At 29.2% G+C, this 22,136-nt stretch overlaps 1 protein-coding gene across 1 annotated transcript; it reads left to right on the top strand.

Annotated features, from left to right (window-relative positions):
* Nucleotides 1-12,089: 12,089 nt before the first annotated feature.
* Nucleotides 12,090-13,383, top strand: LOC129314365 (lipid transfer protein EARLI 1-like). The gene is made up of 2 exons (XM_054957791.1): nucleotides 12,090-12,357; nucleotides 12,916-13,383. The coding sequence occupies exons 1-2, from the start codon at nucleotides 12,129-12,131 to the stop codon at nucleotides 13,203-13,205; spliced, it is 519 nt and encodes a 172-aa protein (XP_054813766.1). The 5' UTR covers nucleotides 12,090-12,128; the 3' UTR covers nucleotides 13,206-13,383.
* The last annotated feature ends 8,753 nt before the right edge of the window (nucleotides 13,384-22,136 follow it).

Genomic DNA, 22,136 nt, shown 5'->3' on the forward strand with positions numbered 1-22,136 from the left:
ACCAATTTATATCTCAAGTGGGATGGAAGGTAGGAAAGGGGGATCAAATATCTTTCTGGTATGACAAATGGACCCCTTTCTTGAACCCCTTGTCAAGTATGTGTCTTCTAATACTGACTCTTTTCTTCATGCTTAGAGTTTTAAATTTCGTTCCATTAATGGAAATTGAAAGATGGATCAATTACACATCTATCTTCAACTTGAAATCATTAATCATATCCTTTATGTGCAACTGCCAAACCCGAATGCAAATGATGATGTCATATATTGGAGACATTTAAATGATGGGCAGTTTCACTATTAAAATCTGCTTACTAGGCTATTATTGATAATCACAGCGACATCAACAATTCTGAAATTTGTTCTAGGATTTGGAAATGCCAACTTATGAGAAAATCAAATCCTTCTTTGGAAAGTGGCTTGGGATTGACTCTAATCTAAATTTACTTACTCAAAATTGAGCTAATCCCTCCTTAAGAATTGCCCCTTTGGTTGTAACTCTCCTGACTCAACTATTCATTTTCTAAGAGACTGCAAGAAATCTAGGGAGGTATGGCTAAAATTAGTCAAACAATCTAAAATAAACACCTTCTTTTCTTTTCATTTGCAAGATTGGATAATTTGAAATGCGAAAAAAGATACAGGTAATGCTAAAGCAAGAAATGTTTCTAGTAGAGACTTTTTGTCCATGTGTGTTAGAACATCTGAAATGAAGATGCAAATACATCTACTCTAAAGAAAACATACTTGACAAAGACATTGCATTCACTAGAATCCAAGAACATTCACAGTGATTATTACCTTCAATCTAGAATCAACTTCTTGAACCAGCAATGTGATAGAACTAAAGCGAAATGGTGTTCTCCGAAAATTGGGTTAGACTTGATACGGATGGCTCTGTTAACAATCAAGGTACGGATTCTTGTAGAGGTCTCATTCGGAATGATCAAGGCAACTGGATCAAAGGCTTTACTAAATATATCGGTTATCAACCAAGTACGTCAATTGAAACTTATGGGCATTTTAAAAGTCTCAACATTTGTTGGGTAATGAAGTTTAGCAAAGTCATGTCAACTCAGACTCTATAGAGGCCCTCATACTAATATGCAAAGATTTTTTCCTCTAATCATCCTCTTGTTGCAGCTATTAATAACATTAGAGAACTTACTATGGGGATTAGACAATTACCTTTAACCACATTTTAAAGAAGCCAATAAATGCACTGATTGGATGGCTCATTTAGCATCTAGCGATATTTTAAGTGTTCAGATTTTTGATAATCCACCCTCTGGTTGTGTGAATATTTTGCACACTGATAAGACTTAGATTGTCTATCTGCACAAGTTAACGCCGTGGCCTACTACTAAAAAAAGAATGGAAAATTAGATAATTCAACAATGACCATAGTGTTGCATCTGATGACATGTGTCACCTTGAATAACTTAAAAGAGAGAAGATATCTTTAGTAATTGCAAAAGATTATGTTTCTCTTTAGTATTATTTGCATTGTAACATCTAATGACACATACTATCTTGAACAACTTTAAGAGAGAGACGATATCTTTAGTAATCACTAAAGATTATATTTCTCTTTTTAATAAATAAACTGTGTAGCATCTAATGACACGTGCCACTCAAATAACTTTAAGAGAGAGAAGATATATCCTAATAATCATAAAAGATTAGATTTTTTTCTTTAGTATTATCCACAATGTAGCATCTACTAATGATAGGTGCTCTCTTGAACAACTTCAAGAGAGAGAAGATATCTTCATTAGTGTTATTGATAGTGTAACATCTTATAAAACACATGTCGTCTTGAACAAACTTCAAGAGAGAGAAGATATTTTTAGTAGGTTATTCATACTGCAACATCTTATAACACATGTCGTCTTGAACAACTTCAAGAGAGAGAAGATATTTTCAATAATGGCAAAAGATTAGATTTCTCTCTTCAATATTATCAACATTGTTAGAAGCTACTTACAATGTATAAAGAAATTACAATGGGAAGACTATGCAAGAAAGAGAAGAATAAAGGAAATGGTTGGGCCTACTGGTTAACTTAGCACATATAAGGAATTAGATTCCGTAGACAAACTTTTTTTTAAAAATTTTTTTAGTCAAACGAACAACATATCAGTGTAACATTAGGGAATGTCATTATAACATCAAGAAATCTAAGCTTGTGCAACGATGGAACCTTGTAGTGAGGACAAAAATAAAGAGAATTAATGGGGCATTTAGTCAATGTGAGCAACATGTCTAAAGAAATTTAAGGAATTAGATCATTTGCAACTGTAAAATTATGCATTAAGAATGGGAGGAGAATGTCATATTATGTATATTGCTCTCTATATTTTACTTGAGGAATTATTTTTAAATAAAGTCATACATATTTGTGAAAATATTTGAAGTCTTTGGAATTTAGTTGTAAACAATTTTTATTGTAGAGTGACACATGTCCCTTGAAGTTTGACCCACAACTTTTGATTAACGATGACTGGTGGTCGGTGGCTATTGATCCGTGACAGGTAATTGTTGATTGGTTAACAAACTATCAAAGATAATAATTATTTTTTAAAAATTAAATTAAATATGAATACCTTCATATGTATAAGTTACTCTTCTAGATTTAAGAGTCAACTTAAAATTAGATTTAAAAGTAGACTTGAGTATTCTTTGCCCCTGTCAACTTGTAAATTGAAGAAGTTGACTTGTAATTTAATAGGTAAAATTTTAATAACCAACGCAAAAATTATGTAAATTTAGTTGTAAATAAAAGAAATTGACTTGTAAATCTGTAATTACATATTTAATTACAATTAGCCTCTTAGATATACAATACCTTATCTAAGATTACGTAAAATCTAAGATGTTGAAGTCAATCTCATTCATATACAAATCAATTTTAAGATTTATAAGTGAATTTGCATAATTCTAACGTTGGTTAATAAATATTTACATATAGAATTACAAGTCAATCTCTTACATTTACAAAATTACAAGCTCTTCTCTAAAATTTAAAATGCAAACTTTGGAATTTACAAGTTGGCAAAGAGGACAAAGAATAACTAAATATATTTATAAATACTTTTAAATTTGGGGTTTGCTTGTATATCTAGGATACTGGCATGTAAATATGAATATATTAATATCTAATATCAAATTTTTTAACATTAAATGTCTAGATTTATAGGGATTTAATATTAGCTAATATGATGGAATTATATAAAATGTTAGCTAATCTCCATTGAATATTAACAATTCATAAATTTAAATTTGATTATATCTAAATTTTTATTTCATTAAAATTTTTTTATAATTTAAAATTTTTCCGTATCCTAAATATTTTAAAATTCAATCCTTTTATCTTCTTCATAGTTTTATTAACTATTGGACCTTTATTACTCTTGTCTTTTCATTCATCTCTTGCTCTCGTGACTTGTCTTCATCAATTGAAATTATAAGAAAGTTAGTTACTTTCAATATCACTTTGACCTTTTCTGTTAAATTTTTTTATACTTTCTGAACAAATGATTTTAAATTTAAAGTTTTTAAATCCAAAATCCAAACACTACCTAAAATAATCATGTTCGTTGACGAGCCTTTGATTGACCAACATGTTGGTCACTAGTCAACATAAGTCAAAAGTGCTGGGTAAAAGCAATTTGAAATCATTTTCACAAATTTACGGATCTATTAAAAATTAATTTTCTTATTAAAAATATGTAGATTTTCCTCTTGATATATTTACTTGTTTTTTTAAAGGACATTTCTACATGAAATTTGTACCCTTTTTAATAAATTTTTTCTTGATTTAATTAAGTTTATATATATATATATATATATAATATCAAATTGTTGGCTTGCCCTTCTATTTCTGGCAAAAAAAAAAAAAGAAGAAGCTTGCACTTCTAATTCAAATATGTATAATCTCTTACTTTTTAAGAGTTTTTACATGACCTAATAGAGTTTTAAATAATCAGTGTTCATGCAAATATTTCAACACCTGATCAAGAAGTCTTAGAACATAATATCATCCTATGTTTTAAAATCTAGACTGGATAGCAAATTAGAAATGTCAGTAGGTCACGGGTCTCATGGTTTAGCCGGTTGGATTGGCGGGTGAATCGGTAACCTAATAATTAAATAAAAAATAATATTTATATGCTTATAACCGTGTGTGTTTAAGAAATAAAATAGAACAATACAACATCACAAGTCATTAATACAACAACAACACACAATATTTTTGTTCATATGACATTTTTATACATAAACAAATAAATTAATAAATCAGAAGTAGATAGAAACAGAAAGTCAATCAAAGCAAAGAATATATCCTTCTAAGAGTCGAGTTTGTGGCATTCAAGGATAAATATTTAATAAAGCCCATGTGCAATCAAATCCTAAAGGGTAAAATACTCACCAAGTGGTCAGCTAGGGGCAACCAGCATCCAAAGTTAAAAAAAGAGTAAAAATACTAATAATGTTATATGAGTGGGTGCCAAAGTGACCAAACTATTTACTTTGACCTAACGGCATTAATTTTGATTGTTAAATGCTAACTGTGCATGTCACGTGTCAATCTTTGTTGACGTGGACTAATAAAAGTGCAAAAATTCTCATGAAGTTGTCGGCCATGAATAAAAATACCTAGAACGTTACTAGAGTTGGTGCAAAAGTGACTAATCCATCAAATTCCTTAAATATTTAGCTACCACCTTGCAAAAGTTGACCATTTTTTTGCTGATATGGATAAAAAATATTTCTAGATGAAATTCTCTGGAGGTTAATTGATCATTGTATGAATATCATGTGAGAAAATGTCATTTTAATTGAATATCAAATAAATTACTTGTTTCTTTGCAGCAGTGGCAAAAATCATTTGAAAATTTTAAACTTATCATGAATGAAATTTCTTAAGGTCGTGACAATGTTCTAAAAGTAGGGCAGTGTAGGAGGTGTACTCAGTTTCAATCTTTAATTGTATACAACCTATCTTACTATGTTGAATCTTAGGTTTTACAAACAAGAAAAATGAGTGGAGAGGGAGGAAGGAAGGGGGCAAGATACATGGCAATGAAAAGAAACCATGTGACATGAATTTTAACGGATTGGTCACTATTGTATATACTAAAATAATTTTATGACTAATCATATGATGATCAATCAACATCCATAAAAATTTATTTGGGAATATTTTTTGTCTAATCAGTGAAAAAATAGTCAACTTTTACTTAGGTGTCAGCTAAAGGGTCAACATTTAAGGAATTTGATGGATTGATCACTTTTGTACTAATTTTAATGATGTTATGTGTATTTTTGGTAATGATTTTGTAGGTATTTTACTCTTGGTGGATGATTTCATGGGTATTTTTTCTCTTTTATTAGTCCACATCAACAAAGATTGACATGTGACATCATAATCAGTATTTAACAGTTGAAGTTAATGACGTTAGGTCAAAGTTAATGATTAGGTCACTTTTGCACCCACCCATTTAACGTTATAGGTATTTTATCCCTTTACCCAATTCTAATTCCTAATATAACAAACAATGAAACAAGGAGAAATAAACTATTTTTATATGCCAAAGGAAAAACTTTTCATGATGCAACCTCATTTTTGTACACTAAAGGAAAATGATTACCTTTATGGGTTCATCCTTCTAAAAAAGCTCTTTGTCTTCATAAATTTGGGCACCAAATAGAAAGAGAGTACATTTTCTTTTTGACCTCTCCTTGACTGCACAAAACCAAACAAGTGCTTATGAAGAAAAGCCATGAAAAATGAAGAAGGTTGACGTTGAGAACGAAGAAGACATCATCGTTTGACTCCGTTCCATGTACAAGTGAGAAGCGGGAGAGCAACACCGAGTGAGAGAGCAATGAGAAGTGAATTTGGCAAAAATTAAAGTAGGATGATTGATCACCTTAGAAAATGAAGGGCTTAAAATTTAAAAAATTCCAATTTTACCCCTTTTTTGACCCACAAAAACCGTTTCAAGTTATGTTTTTTTTTGGTCTTTAAAAAACCGCCCAATTTGAGGCAAGCCATCCTAAGTCAATTACTAAAATAGGTCAAATGGTTGAATTGAATAATTTTTTTTCAACAGGTGACAATCCGACTGGTCTGATCATCTAAGTCGGTCCAAGTCCTAAAACCTTGACATCATCAACAACTCAAGCTTGATATGAATGTGAAAATTATTGCGAGCACAATAAGCATGGAAACCAATTTGATTTACAATATTTGATCCATTCATAATTTAATTATGAAAATGGGGATTACACTAGCATTCTCGCGAGAGGTCAATTGAATTCAAATAGATTGTCATTGTGATAATCACTAATAGATCAATTGAGCTCTAGCATCCTCCGAATCTATTTATAAGATATTGAGAGAATTTTTTTGATCTTATTTATAAGTTACATATTAAATTTTTATCAAAAATTTCCTCCTTAACCCCCATTATATGTTGGTGAGAGAAATTATATATATTTTATTAAAGATAAAGTTGAAGACTTGTTAAATTTAAGTCAGAATGAGTAGCAAGGTCTTTATTGGTTTAAATAAACATGTTAACAATGACTTATAAATAAAATTATAAGGAGTAACAAACAAAGGGTAGTAGGACCAAGAAAGTATGGGTTGAGGCTGATTTGAAAGTTGCAGAGTGTGGGATGTGAATGACAAGGTCATTCATCCTCTCTAAGTAAAAGGCTGGACAGACTCGCTGACTTGAGAAAGGAGCGATAGGCAACATTTGGTGCACCGAATGGAATGAAAAGAAAAATAAAAAGAAAAGAGGGATTGAGGATAAAAAATAACTGTTGTGCTCCAGCTACTAAAAAGATGACACCAGAGATGGAAACTATTCAGTAACGATTGCAAAAACATATTAAGCATTGCAAATTTTGACGCAAAGAGAATCAAATTCTTTTACTTTAACAATCAACGCCCCAACAATTGCAGTGAGGGTAACCAGTTGCGAGTTGGAATCAAGCTCCTCACCCGAGACAGCTTTGTTTATCTACATCACCGTTGGTCAGTAATTCCCAATTTGTAACTCGCCAATCGCTTGACAGAATCACATTCACAGAACTCCTCCCTGGCCTCCAGTCTTCTCATCCTTAGACTCGTGTTTTAAAGTGTTAATTATAAGATGCTCCCTCCAATTTCATTTATAAATCATATTTTAAAATATTCATTTGGTTTCATTTATTTATAAATCATGGTGTGGCTTTTTTAATAATATTTAAAAGGTATTTTTATAATTATTCTTCATGAGAAGAAAAAAGCAACGTGACATTACTTTTTGAATTTGTTATATAAGGACATATTTGAAATTATACAAACTTTTATTTCTTATACTTTTTTGCATTGATATTGATAAAATTGATAGAAAAACTTATAAAAAAGACTAAAGGAGTAAGTGCTTTAAAGTGTTTTTATTTACGTTGTTCTATATTGAGTGAGATTTGGAAAAATAAATTATGTATATAAAAGCTATTTTATACTATCATTTTTTTTCTTTATCATGAAATGATAATGTATATAAGAATATTCAAAGTGTTATTTTTCATAAATTATGTATATAATAAATACACGACTTTTCAAATATATGACATAATGACTTACATATTTATTCTCATACATATTAACACTTGAACTAATCCCTTATTTATGTTATATCATTAAAGATTATCTAAAATGAAGATAAGAGTGCGCATGAAGAAGTGAAACAAAATTATTATTAACTTGTTGCACTCAAAAATTAAAAATAAAAATAGAAAATGTGATTGAAGCATATCACAACAAAAATTCGGAAATCTGTAATTCCGAGAAATAATCTTATAGATCTACAAGCATCAACAAATTGATATTAAAAACAAAGAAAAAAAAAAGGATGAAAAGAAAATTTAAAACAACGGCATTGGTCAAAACACAAAAACAAAAACAAAGGGGCAGAAAATTGAAACTCCAATTCTTCCATTCTTGGCAAAAACAAGATGAGTAGAGAGAGCTCTGTGCGAGGGCAAAGTTTGAAGGGCATATTTGAGGAGACGATGGAGGTTGTTGAGCACATCTGAGACAACATCCTCAAAAGACAATGACAATCAAGGCGAAAGAGAAAGAGAAGGTAGGGGAGATGACTTAGATGGACAGAGCCGATGCCTTTTAGTTGAGAGGCAATCAGGGGTCCAAGGAACTTCAAGGAGAAATTGATGGTAGAAGATTTTGACAATGGTAAGGAATGGGGGACGTAGAGAGATTGTTAGATAGAGAGGGTTGTTAATGTGTTCATTAGAATGAAAGAGAGAAAAAAGACCTCAGAAGATAGAGAGTGAAAAAGTGATCCCGTGAAATTCAACATATGTAAAGAACTATATGGACATTCAGATTTTTGTAGTTTTAATATATATCCTACAAGATGGTCACATGTGTATTTGTTATCAACACGTAATTTAACATTTGCTAGATTACTTGCTCAGATAATTCAATAACAGCACATCTTCTAGATTATGCAATTAAGAATATTCATCTTCATAATGTGAGTGAATTTTTCATCATAATTTTTTATTATTATTGCGTATCAACTAGAATAATAGTTGAAAAATTTGTTACTTATGTCTATACTCAAAATGATTTAGCAAAATCATTCATTTAAACGCTTTCAATTAATAGCTAGATCAATGCTCTTGAGGACAAAACTTTCTATTTCAGCATGAGGACATGTGATTTTACATGTAACAGTACTTTTGCTCATCAAGCCAACAAGTTATTATAAATTTTTTCTATTACAATTGGCTTTTGGTCAGGAGTCAAATTTTTCCATCTTAAAATTTTTGTATGTATAGTGTTTGTTCCTATGGCTGCACCACAATGTACAAAAATGGGACCTCAAGAAACGTTGGGAATATATGTTGGTTTTGAATCTCTTTTTATAATCAAGTATCAAGAACCATTAACTGAAAATTTATTCATGGCATCTTTTAATTATTGCTATTTTGATGAAACAATTTTCCTAACATTAGGAGGAGAAAATAAGCAACTAGACAAAGAAATGACACATATGCTTTGAAGTTTGACCTATAAATTTTGATTGATGATGATTGGTGGTCGGTGGCCATTGATCGATGATGGGTAATTGTTTGACTGGTCAACAAAACTATCACAAATCATTATTTTAAAATTTTTTAATTTAAATATGAGTATCTTCATTTGTATAAGTCAATTTTCTTGATTTACAAGTCAAGTTAAAATTAGATTTTCAATGGACTTAAGTATTCTTTGCCCTTGTTAACTTGTAAATTGAAAAGGTTGACTTGTCATTTAATAGGTAAACTTTTAATAACCAATGCAAAAGTTTTGTATGGTTTATGTTTGAATGGGTGGATTTGAGTTGGAAATTGAGTTTGAAATCTTGCATTTGATATTTATAGATTCTAAATTCTTTGTTTTGGATGATATAAAAATTTTAAATTATAATATTAAAATTTTTTATTTTGATCTTAAATAAAATTCCAAATTTCAAATTCTATGTTTGAATTTAAAGGCAACTCAGACAATATCTGTAGTCCTATCCTAGTTAAAGTTAGCTGTTCGGTCTCAATCAAGGCTCTCAACCTGATCTTGGTCGACTTCAGCTATTTGAGCCCAAACAACATCACTAGTAGCATGGATCAATGTAGGTTGTCCGATCCCAGTTAAAGTCAATGGTGCAATCCCTATTGTCGCCGGTGGTTCGATCCTAGTTGAAGTCAGCCATCCAAGCCTCATTGGGGCTGTCTATCCAGTCTAGTCAACATCTACAATTCGGTCTCGATAGAAGTTGATCAAACGCAGCAATGTTGAAGTTGAGAAGGTAGTGAAGTTGATGAATGAATGCAAAGGAAGAGAAATTTAGTCAACTTGGACAATATATGTCCATATAAATTTTATAAATTTAAAGAGTAAAATCATTTTCAACGAAAGTATTGTGTAATAAGGAGAGAAATAGAGAAAGTAATAGAATATTTGGTTAATTGAGGGCATATTTAGTTTTACGTTAAAAATTATTAAAAACATTTTTGTGATGATTTTTAGCATGATTTTTTTTTAAAAAAAAATTGGTCCCCCTAAAGAGAGGGATAGATTGGGCTCACCACTCTTTATCTCTTCTACTAATAGATTCAAGGTTTTGTTAACAATTTGAGCAAGGTGTCAACATGCATTTAAGTAATTAGGCCTTTTGCAATAATGGAATTGTGCAATAAAGAGAGGGATAGAGAGAGCAGTAGACCATTTGATTTACTTATTGTATGAAAAATTGGATTGATCTAATCAATTAGACTAGTAAATCGATGAATCAGTCAGGTGGCCAATTTAAAATTTCAATTAAACCATTTTTATTGAACCAATTGGACCGGTCAACCTGGTGTTGACCCAGTAGAACCCGGCTATTTCAACAGGTTGATGGGTTCTGCTAGGTTAAGGAAATTGACTAGACAAAATATATTCGAGTGAAAAAAAGAAGAAGGAACACTGGAATAGCAAAGGAAAACAAAAAAGGAAGAAGATGAAGATTTACGAAGACGATAAAGAATGAAGAAGAGAAAAGTCAAAATAAAAAAGACAGGCCACAGATTGAAACTCATTCCTTGTCGATTTTGCTATATACTATAAGCTTTCTTGCACAGTTGAATTGCTCCCATGGCAACATTTTGTCCTTCCTTCTATTTCCCATATGAGATCTGGAATGAAGGATAAAAGAACTGCCTGAAAGTATTGGTTTTAAGGACTTTGTGTCTCTCCAATTTTTCTCTCTCGATTTTCTCTCCACTTTCCATCTCAACCTTTGGATCAAATTTTGAATGGTTAGGATTTAATATTTGTAAAACTAATATTTTAAATCTTTTTATTACAATCATAAATCTTGAATTGTAGTTTAGATTAAATTTGTTATATTTTAAATTTATTTAATAAATTTTAACATTAAAATTTTTCATAAGTTTATTAATTTTATGAAATATTAAATTCTAATCAATGAAAATTTGATTCAATGTTTGATCCGGCTAAAAGAAAAAAACGTAATGGTTGACATAGAAAGTAGAAAGGAAATGGATAAAAAAGAAATGGGGAGAAGCCAATTGAGAGCTTTAGAGGGAAACTGGAAAAGATGCCTCATAATGAGAGAATGAGAGGTTTCATATCAACGGTAATGTTATCTCTTTTTTTTTTTAAAAAAAACAATCAATGGCTATGATTTAAATTTTTTCTGGTCAAAACTATGATTTAAATTTATTAAAAGAAAAAATAAATGATAGTACGGTCCAGCATTCATATGCCAATCACCATTATTGTCTCATTAAACTCATGCTTGCCAAACAAATTTAGCCTCTCTTGCACGTTTTCTATCTCTTGCAATTTTCAACTTTTGCCTAAAGAATACTAAATAAGTGTTGAAAAAAATAGTAAATTATTTAATCATCAATATTATTTTACTGAATTTGCCGAATTTTTGTTAAAATTGTGCCAACTTATGTAAGATTTTTATCTCTTTATTGAACTTTTGTTGGGTTATTTAAGAAGAATTAAAGATTTTTTTTCCTTAAATATATTTTTTTTCACATTTTGAATTAAAGGAACATGCACTAATGGCTTGAGATTACAAGCAAGATAGAAGCTGTGGCTTCCCACTTATGGGGGAGCTTACATGCCATTAAGATACAAAGTCATTGGCTTTTTTTCATATTCAAATATGAACATATATATATATATATATATTGAATTATATTATTTTAATCAAGACATGTTTCACTTCGGGTTGACTTTCGATTAAATTACTAACCCTTGATCCGTTGTCTTGATCAGTTCAATAATCAATTCAGTTTTTAATGTCTTGTTAATTATTTACTATATGGAAAAGTGTTTTCAAAAAGGAAAATAGAAAAACGCATAAAATAATAATATTTACTTCACGTATGCTTGCCATTACATCCTTCGCTGACTCTTCACGTCCCTCACCCACATACATATCCACCACTATATAAGCCACCCTTGGCTTCCCATTCCTCTCATCTCTTCCAAGCTCTCCCAGTGATACACTTATTGCTACTAGGGCTAATAGATCACCTCATCAATGGCCTCCAAACCTTGTTCCTCTGCCTTTGCTCTTTTCCTGCTCCTCAGTCCTCTCTTCTTTTCCATAGTCTCTGGTCAAGATTGCTCAAAGCCAATGCCCAACCCGAGGCCCATCCCCAATCCAATGCCCAGCCCGAGACCTATCCCTAGTCCAATGCCCAGGCCTAGACCAATCCCCAATCCAATGCCTAGCCCGAGACCTATGATCAGCCCCTCACCTGGAACTGGTAAGGATGGACACCATAAACCTTTTGCAATTTCTTTACTAATATATGTAGTATATATGTGCATCATGTGTCCTCATCTCATAGATACTGAGTAATATTACTTTCTTATGTCATTCATTTTTTTATTATCTTTTATATTCATAATTTCATGGCTCATATAAAAAAATATCACACATTTTATATTTCATTATTTTTATTTGTGGCTATTTATTTTCTTCTCATTGAAATTGACTTTCCCCTCTTATTTCTATTTTTTTTAAAATTTCTTCCCTGCTTCAGTTCAGAAAACTAAATCCCTAAATATCATCAAGAATCAGAAGAAAAATTGCATGGGAATGAGATAGATTGTTAAATGATTGTTTGGTTCTTTACACAGAGAAATAAATTTTTAATAGCATTGAAAATGAAAAAAAAATTATTCAATATTACCAAAATATGAAACTTCATAGAAAAGCTTGTTGAAAATATGATGCATGTTTTGTATTAGATTAAAAGTGTATCTTTACATGTGTAAATATATAATATATGACGCCCCGAACCACGATTCAAAATTTCTAGGTCCATCACCGGCACCTGGAAATGGAACAGGCACGTGTCCTATAGACGCATTAAAACTAGGGGTATGCGCCAATGTGCTGAATTTAGTGAACGTGACAATTGGTCAGCCGCCGGTGACCCCATGCTGCTCTCTCATCCAAGGGCTCGTCGACCTTGACGCCGCCGTCTGCCTTTGCACTGCCCTGCGAGCTAACATTCTGGGCATCAACCTCAACCTTCCGATCTCTCTCAACTTGATTCTCAACCGTTGCTCTAAGCAAGTCCCTCGTGGCTACCAATGTATTGCTTGATGATCCAGTCAGCTATATATGTGTCTACCATCTTTCATATGTTATCGTGTTGTTATTCCACATGTTTCGACTGCTACAAATTAAATCCTATTATCATGTGGGTGTGCTTTATTATGTGGACTATGTAATCAATAATAATAATAATATTTATGAATAATAATATGAATGTTTGCGACTCTTTTTGGAGTAACTAGCGTTCTTCTCTTCTATCCTTGTGATGGCATTCTCACATGCTGTAATTTCGAGTCCATCTTCTTTTATGGTGCCTGCAGCCCTAGGTGGGTCTTGGTTTTCTAATTGAATATTTATAAAATAATTTATAATTATCATTATTATATACAAATCTATACTCACAAATTGCAAGTAATCTATAATGAATTTGAGCTGTTAATATTTAAAAAATAATTTATAAATAATAATATTTAAATTATTAAATATTAAAATACTTAATACTTTTAAATTATTTATTAAATTTTATTTTAAAAAGGTTTCATGGTTCGGGAGCAAACTAGCACTAAAGACATGTCATTGCAAGTGGGCCTCATAGAGCTTTTTGAAAAAAAAGTTTAAGAATAAAAATAAATCTTAACTTTATATATTAAGATAAATTTAAAGAGTACAATCATTATTGTGTAATAAGGAGAGAAATAGAGAAAGTAATAGAACATATGGTTAACCCAAGTGCATATTTAGTTTCATGTTGAAAACCATTAAAAACATTTTTGCTATAATTTTTAACATGAAACCAAATAATCTTACCAATAAAAATGTTAAAATTAGAATGTATTAAACTTTTATAAATTTTGAGGTAGTTGCATTTGACCTATCTCATAATTAATATTTAAAATTAACTCAACCTTTCGTTTGATTTTCAAAACCCCCTACATGCCACATGATATGGAAATTTTTTTTATTATTTTTTAACACAATTTAAGGAGGGATAAAATTGTATTTTTCATTTTTAACACACATGATGATGCTCTCATTTTTTTAGTTAAGAAGTATTATTCTCATTGTTCACGGGTAATACAATTTAATAGAAAAATTATAATTTTATTATTTTTCATCAATTAAAATAGCCTTTTATATTAAACAAATGAAAAGAAAAATATTTAAAAGCTCTCATTGATAAGAATCTTATAAATAAAAAATTATTCTTTAATACAAGAAAACTATGTTATTTTGCAAGTTGTTTTTAACAAAACCAATACAAATCACCAATAGCAAATATATATATATATATATATATCTTACTCAAAAGCAGAGCATACATTTTGTTTGAATAAGTATTGAAAATTTCATTCAAAGGAGAAAATCATAGTTGCGAACAAATAATAGTTTGAAGAAAATAAACAAAGGTAATGAAATTTATATGATTTTTTATCAATAACAGCTTTTTATTTATTTTTCTTTTCATTTGTTTAATATAAAAGATTGTTTTAATTGATAAAAAATAATAAAATTATAATTTTTATTTTAAATTGTATTACTTGTGGATAATGAGCATAGTAAAAAAAGAAGAAGAGAGAATCATCATGTGTGTTAAAAATAAAAATTACAATTTTATCCCTCCTAAAATTATGTTAAAAATAATAAAAATATTTTTTTTCATATCATGTGCCATGTGTATTGCATTCATATGACATAACAATAATTATGTTAATAAAATAATAGTTAATTAACGGTAGGGGGTTTTGAAAAGAAAATGAAGGGTTAGGGTGGTTAATTTTTAACATTAAAAAATGAGAGAAATCATATAAAACTGTCTTAAAATTTAAGAAAATTTTATATATTTTAATCAAATTTTGAAAAACTGGTCCCCCTAAAGAGAGGGATAGATTGGGCTCACCCCTCTCTATATCTCCTCCTAATAAATTTAAGATTTGTTTAATAATCTGAGCAACATGTCAACCTATATTTAAGTAATTAGGCCTCATGCAATAGCGGGATTGTACAGTAAACTAAGGGATAGAGAGAGTAGTAGACTATTTAATTTACTACTATAGCATTGTTTAGCATACAGAAAAGTATTTTGTAAAAATGAAATATAAAATGTATCTAAAAAAAAGTGTAATAGATACATTTATTATTTTGCATTGTAAAGATTTGTTCAAACTAAGAAACAAATGTTAGCGCATAAATTTAAAGAAATAGATCTTCTGCAAATGCTGAAACTGTACAATAAAAAGAGTGGTAGAGTAATGGAGGCATTATGTTAATCTTTTTAGCATGTCAATAGAAAATATAAATTTTGTTAGATCTTCGTTAACCTAAGAAGGATGATGATGTAAATTTAAAAAACCCAATCTTTTTTTATTTAAATAGAAAGGACCCCAGTTAATGTGCCATGTAATACAAACCCATTACCAGGAATCTAATCGTAAAAGGTTTCTACATTTAGATGAGGGAATATTAAGAATCTTAATATTGAAATCGTTATGAGCTGTTTGATGAGCAAGCAAATTACACATTTATTCACTTATATGAAAACATAATAAATGGGAACCTGCCAATCTCATATATGAAGACCTTTTCTTCTCTTCATAATAAAAGAATATTTACAAGGAAAAAACATCAAACTAAAGTTGTAACAAAGAATGAAAAATTATATAATTTAACAATGATCACAGTGTTGCATTTGAGGACATGTTTCGCCTTGAATAACTTCAGGAGGGAAAAGATATCCTTAGTAACTACAAACAATTATATTTCTCTTTTTAGTATTTTTCACAGTGTAACATCTAATGATAAATGCCATCTTGAACAACTTTAAGACAAAGAAAACATTTTTAGTAATTGTAAAAGATTAGATAAACATTTTTAGTAATTGTAAAAGATTAGATTTCTCTCTTTAGCAATATCCTCTGTGTAGCATCAAAGAACACATGTCGTCTCGAACAACTTTAAGAGAGAGAATATATATATTTAGTAACTGCAAAATATCAAGTTAGATTTCTCTCTTTCTACAATATGGCATCTAATAATAACAAGTGCCATCTTGAACAACTTGTTGTTCAAGAGGGAGAAGATATCTTTAATAGTGTTATTCATAGTGTAACATCTAATAGCACGTGTCATCTTGAATAATTTCAAAAGAGAAGATATTTTTAGTAACGACAAAAGATTAAATTTCTCTCTTCAATATTATCAATATGATTAGAATTCTATAAGATATGTCGATCACCTAAGAGGGGGTGAATTAGGTATTCTCTCTCTGTTTTTTTTTTTTTGCTTAAAGCTCTTGACCATAGAAACTTGAAATATGAATGATGAAAGGATAAATAGAGCTAATCAAGATGAGAAAGATAACGAGCAAAACACACTGGTTTAGCCCAATCCACTTAGCCTACGTCCGGTCCCCAGAAACCTTTTGAGATTTTCACTATAACCACAAGTTCGATCCGGGCATTTGTGAAGCCACACTACAATCTTAGATTTAGCGTCTGTATTACTATCCTTTACAAAAATCCCAGAAGTTCAATTCAAGACACTTGTGAAGCCACTTACAATCTCTCAAACTTACAAGTCTATTTCTCTCCCCTTTACAGAGGAATTTTAGCACTCACTTAAGATCCCCTAATCTTAAGTTTGCTTAGATAAGTAATAGAGAAATTTTGATCATAAAGTAATCCTAATACAAATTCACTCATTAAGTAGATGAATATATTGAAGTACAATAATATTCGAGACAAATAAAAAGAGTAGTCGAAGGTATTGAATGTCATAGCTTGGCCACTCACATCTCTACTTCAATCTTCATATATGAGTCCTTTTATAGTTGGAATTAATAAATAATTCTTTAGACTTATTCAAAATAGCTATGGAAGTAGTCGTCTTCTCTCCTCTTGCATCTTGCAGAGTGTCCATTAGACACAATTAATTTTTCATTGCTATTCAATCTTTAACATTGATATTATAAATGTAGCTTTATAGCTTTGCAATAGCATTGTTACTAGAAAACGATAGTAGGAATTGGCATCTTTTTAGATGGGTTTACGATATTCATGCATTTAATGCTCTGGCAAAAGTTAGTGAAGGTTATATTGGCAAAGCATTTTAGCACAGGTGGTGTAAATCAAGAATGAATCACAAAGAGTTTGATCCAAGTAATAATCATGTTTAGATAGATTCTAGAAAAGGTTATTAATTGAACACAATTGATGTCGGATGAAAAGAATAGCTAAGAAATGAGTTTCAAAGAGTTTAGAATTGAGAATGACAAACAGAGAATGAAAAACCAATTTAGTACCAGTGCTATCTACAATACTACTGGTGCTGTGATGAGAAATGATGACAGCACAATGAAAATAATATGTGTTACTTTGATGGTACTAGTACAGGGCTCTTTGTAAATGATGATGATATTTTGCATTTTATAAAAATAAAGAAGTTATTTCAAAAGATGATTTATAGTAAAGCCGATGTTGATGTAAATTGGATGAAACCTACAATTTTAAAGCTTTGAAAATATTACTGATGTTAATAAATAGCATAAGTGTTAAAATAACTTAAACGATTTCTTCTAGAGAGCAAGTTGAATAGGGCTGAAGAGATAGCATCGAAGCTTTCTATTGAAACATGTAAATAGATACTAGAATTTTTGAAGAAAGATGAATTAGTACTGGTGTTGATACCTTAGTATAGGTGCTAAAGGAATGTCAAAGAGTAAAGATGCATAGCCGAAAGAAAAGAAAATACAAATAGAACAAGTGCTTGAAAATAGCATGGGTGCTAAAAAATAGCATAAGTGCTGAGGCAAGAATAGCATAGGTGTTACTTGCAAAGTACCGGTGCTAAAGCAAGAATAGCATGGGTGCTAGAGAATAGCATGGGTGCTACTTGCAAAGTAATGGGTGCTAAAGCACTTTGTTCTAGGATTCCAAAATACAGTTTATAGGTCAGATACTAACAATCACAACTCTTTTATTTTAAGTCCAAATTAGGAAATTGACCTATGGTTGGAAAGTTCTGGATGTTTAGTTTCCAACGAAATAATACCCACTCACAAATTCAAAGAAGTTTGAGATATATGATCAAAAATGTGAGCAAAGGTCAGTAGCATTTTTTTGAGTACTAGAAGTTTTAACAACCAATTTTAAAAAATTATATCTACTTCATATAAAATCTATTTTGAATGAAATAGATGTCTTTTAGAAAACTTTACAAGTCTATTTTAAATGAAAGAAGTTTCACATTAAATAAATTTGTATATTAAGAGATATAAAAAAAATACTGAATCAAGGTCAAAATTAAATATCTCCCAAATTAATGAACTTCAAATGTTAATAACATAACTCCACTTTGGGTAAATATATCCTTTAAGAAACTTTATGGAGTTATTTTTTAAATAATATTTAAGAGAAACATTTTCAAAATCTATGAGATGTAATTGATTGAAAACAAGATTAATATTACATCTCACTATTTGTTTTAAAACTAAACTATATGTTATGATGCATATAAAACAATGAATTTAGTATAAAGATTAGAAAGCCTAATGACATTATACTTATCATAACCAAGGCTATGATGAATCCAAGCTTATAAGTCTTCATTCACTTGAGTTCCAATTGAATCATCTTTCTCATCATCTTTTTGTTCTTCATCTTTGAGTGAAGCATGCTAATGACTACTCAAATGGCTTCTTCTTCATACTCACTCATATTTCTACTTTAGATAACCTCTAATAACATGTCAAGAATAAAGTGGTTAGTCTAAGTATCAATATGCACAGGAATAAGCAAAAAAGTTATTATATCATGCCATGCATATAAAAAAATGTTATATAAATTGTAAATATCCAAGTTATGAAAAATAATACCTTAATCATTCTTGGATATATAATCAATTTAGGATAAGAAAAAATTTGATAGGATAAAATAACTTTTGAGGACATAAATCATTTTTTTTCCAAATCTTATATAGTATGAGACAATAAAAGTAAAAACACTTTAAAAAAGTTGCTCCATAGTTATAGTTAACTAATATATATAGGAAAACAACTAATGCATATAGTCAACCATTCTATATTTTCAAATATATTAGTTATAATAATACAACTATATTTATCATTATTAAAACTTAAATTTAAACATAATATCATCAGTTATTATGTCCAATAAACTCTACTTACAATGTCTAAAGAAATTATTATGGAAGAATATGCAAGGAAGAGAAGAATAAAGAAAATGGTTGGGCCTGCCATCTCTAGCTCCTGATGACTAGTTAACTCAGCGCATATGAGGAATCATATCCCATTGTCAAGACAAACTTTTTTAAAAACAAATTCAGTCAAACTAGCAACGACATGTCAGTATAACATTAAGGAATCTAAGCTCGTGCAACGATGGAACCTTGCAGTAAGGACAAACAAAAAGAGAATTAATGGAGCATTTAGTCAACGTGAGCAACACGTCTAAAGAAATTTTAACATGTGATTTCGAGTTCACTTTCTTCTTTAGTGGCCTAGGTGGGTCTTAATAATCAAAATCATCTGATGGCTTGTTAATTTATTTATAAATATTATTATTATTATCTGTAAATCTTTAATCACAAATTGCAAGTAATTTATAATTAGTTTGAGCTGTTAATATTCAAAAAATAATTTATAAATTTTGAATGAATATTTATAAAGAATAATATTTAAATTATTAAATATTAAATATTTAATATTTTAATAATATTTATTAAATTTTATTTTGACAAGATTTCAAGGCTCAAAGGCAAATAAGCACTGAAGATCTATTACTGTGTGTGGGCTCTACAAACATGCTACATTAGCAGAAAATAGAAATATTAACGAATGACTAATGAAAGGAGTTTTTTGCTCTTCGAAAAAATAATTTAGAGAGAAAATTGTTCTATTTATCAATATAAGATGCCTAGTGCCTCTTAAAAAAAGTTAATAAATAAAAATGAACCTAACCCTATATGTTGAGATAAATTTAAAGAGTGAAATCATTATTGTGTAATAAGAAATGAAATAGAGAAAGTAATGGAACATAAGTTTAACCCAAGTGTATATTTAGTTTCATGTTAAAAACTATTAAAAACTTTTTTGCAATGATTTTTAACATGAACCATACACTTTTATCAATGAAATTTTTCGAACTTTAAAGCAGTTGCATATAACTTCTCTTATCATTCAATATTTAAAATTAACCCTCTTAACCTTTCATTTCTTTTTTCAAAATTCCCTATCATTAATTAACTGTTATTTTATTAACATAGATTTTTTATGTCATATTAATGCAATACACATGGCACATGACATGAAAAAATATTTTCATTATTTGTAACACAATTTAAGGAGGTGTAAAATTGTAATTTTTGTTTTTAACACACATGATGGTGCTTTCATTTTTTTTAGTTAAGCAATATTGTTTTTATTGTTCATGGATAATACAATTTAAGAGAAAAAATATAATTTTATTATTTTTTACCAACTAAAATAGCCTTTATATTAAAAAAATGAAAAGAAAATATCTAAAATCTATCATTGATAAGAATCATATAAAGACAAACTTATCCTTTAATATAAAAGGCTATGATATTTTGCAAGTCGTTTTTAACAAAATCAATACAAATCTCCAATAGCAAAAAATATCTTATTCTAAAGCACAACATACTTTTTGTTTGAATAACTATTAAAAACTTCATTCAAATGAGAAAATAACATTTAGAAATAAATAAGAGTTTGAAGAAAATAAACAATGCAGGTAATGAAGTTAATGTGATTTTTATCAATGATAGCTTTTCAGATATTTTTCTTTTCATTTGTTTAATATAAAATGCTGTTTTCTTTGATAAAAATAATAAAATAATAATTTTTTTCTTAAATTGCTTTACCCATGAACAATGAGAATAATATCACTCAACAAAAAACAAAAAAAAAATTAAAGAATCATCACGTGTGTTAAAATAAAAATTATAATTTTACCCTTCCTTAAATTGTATTTAAAAATAATGAAAGTATTTTTTTTTATGTTATGTGTCATTTGTATTACATTAATATGACATGACAATAACTATACTAATAAAATAATAGTTAATTAATGATAGGGGATTTCAAAAGAAAAATGAAATATTAGAATGGTTAGTTTTAAACATTGAAAAATGAGGAAAATTATATATAATTGTTTTAAAGTTCAAGAAATGTTTTATACATTTTAACCAAATTTTAAAAAATTGGTCCCCCTAAAGAGAGGAATAGATTGGGCTCACCACTCTTTATATCTCCAACTAATAAATTCAAGGTTTGGTTAATAACCTTAGCAACATGTCAACATACATTCAAGTAAATAGGCCTTATGCAATAGTGGGATTGTACAGTAAACTGAGGGATAGGGAGAGTAGTTGACCATTTGATTTACTTCTATAACATTGTTTAGTATATGAAAAAGTATTCTTTAAAAAAAAGAAAATATAAAATGTATTTAGGAAAAATGTAATAGGTACATTATATTTACTATTTTGCATTGTAAATATTTGGTTGAATTAAGAAACATGTTAGGGCATTGACACTACTGTCGAACAGTATTAAAATTAATAAGACTGAATTTTACAATAAAGTGTAACCTAAGTTATCTCTATAAGAATTAATAGAGTTAGTTACTTTCAATATCAATTTGACCCTTTCTTTTAAAATTTTTTATATTATTTAAATAAATGATTTTTAATTTCAAATCTAAAATATAAAATCTAATTACTACCTAAAATAATCATGTTCCTTGACGAGCCTTTGATTGACCAACATGTTAGGTCACTAGTCAACATAAGTCAAAAGTGCTGGTAGAAGGAATTTGAAATAATTTTCATAGATTACGAATCTAATTAAAAATTGATTTGATTCTTAGAAATATGTAAATTTTCCTTTTGACATATTTACTTGTTTTTTCAAAGGACATATCTATATGAAATTTGTATCCTCAC

This window comes from Prosopis cineraria, unplaced genomic scaffold, assembly GCF_029017545.1.
Source record: "Prosopis cineraria cultivar Desert tree isolate PC_DT_omini unplaced genomic scaffold, ASM2901754v1 PC6, whole genome shotgun sequence".
NCBI lineage: Eukaryota > Viridiplantae > Streptophyta > Magnoliopsida > Fabales > Fabaceae > Prosopis > Prosopis cineraria.

Bases quoted from the DNA above. Each gene is read 5' to 3' on its own strand.
- LOC129314365 (XM_054957791.1), top strand. From the start codon at position 12,129: ATGGCCTCCAAACCTTGTTCCTCTGCCTTTGCTCTTTTCCTGCTCCTC. The intron at 12,358-12,915 runs GTAAGGATGGAC...CAAAATTTCTAG, and splicing joins CAGCCCCTCACCTGGAACTG to GTCCATCACCGGCACCTGGA.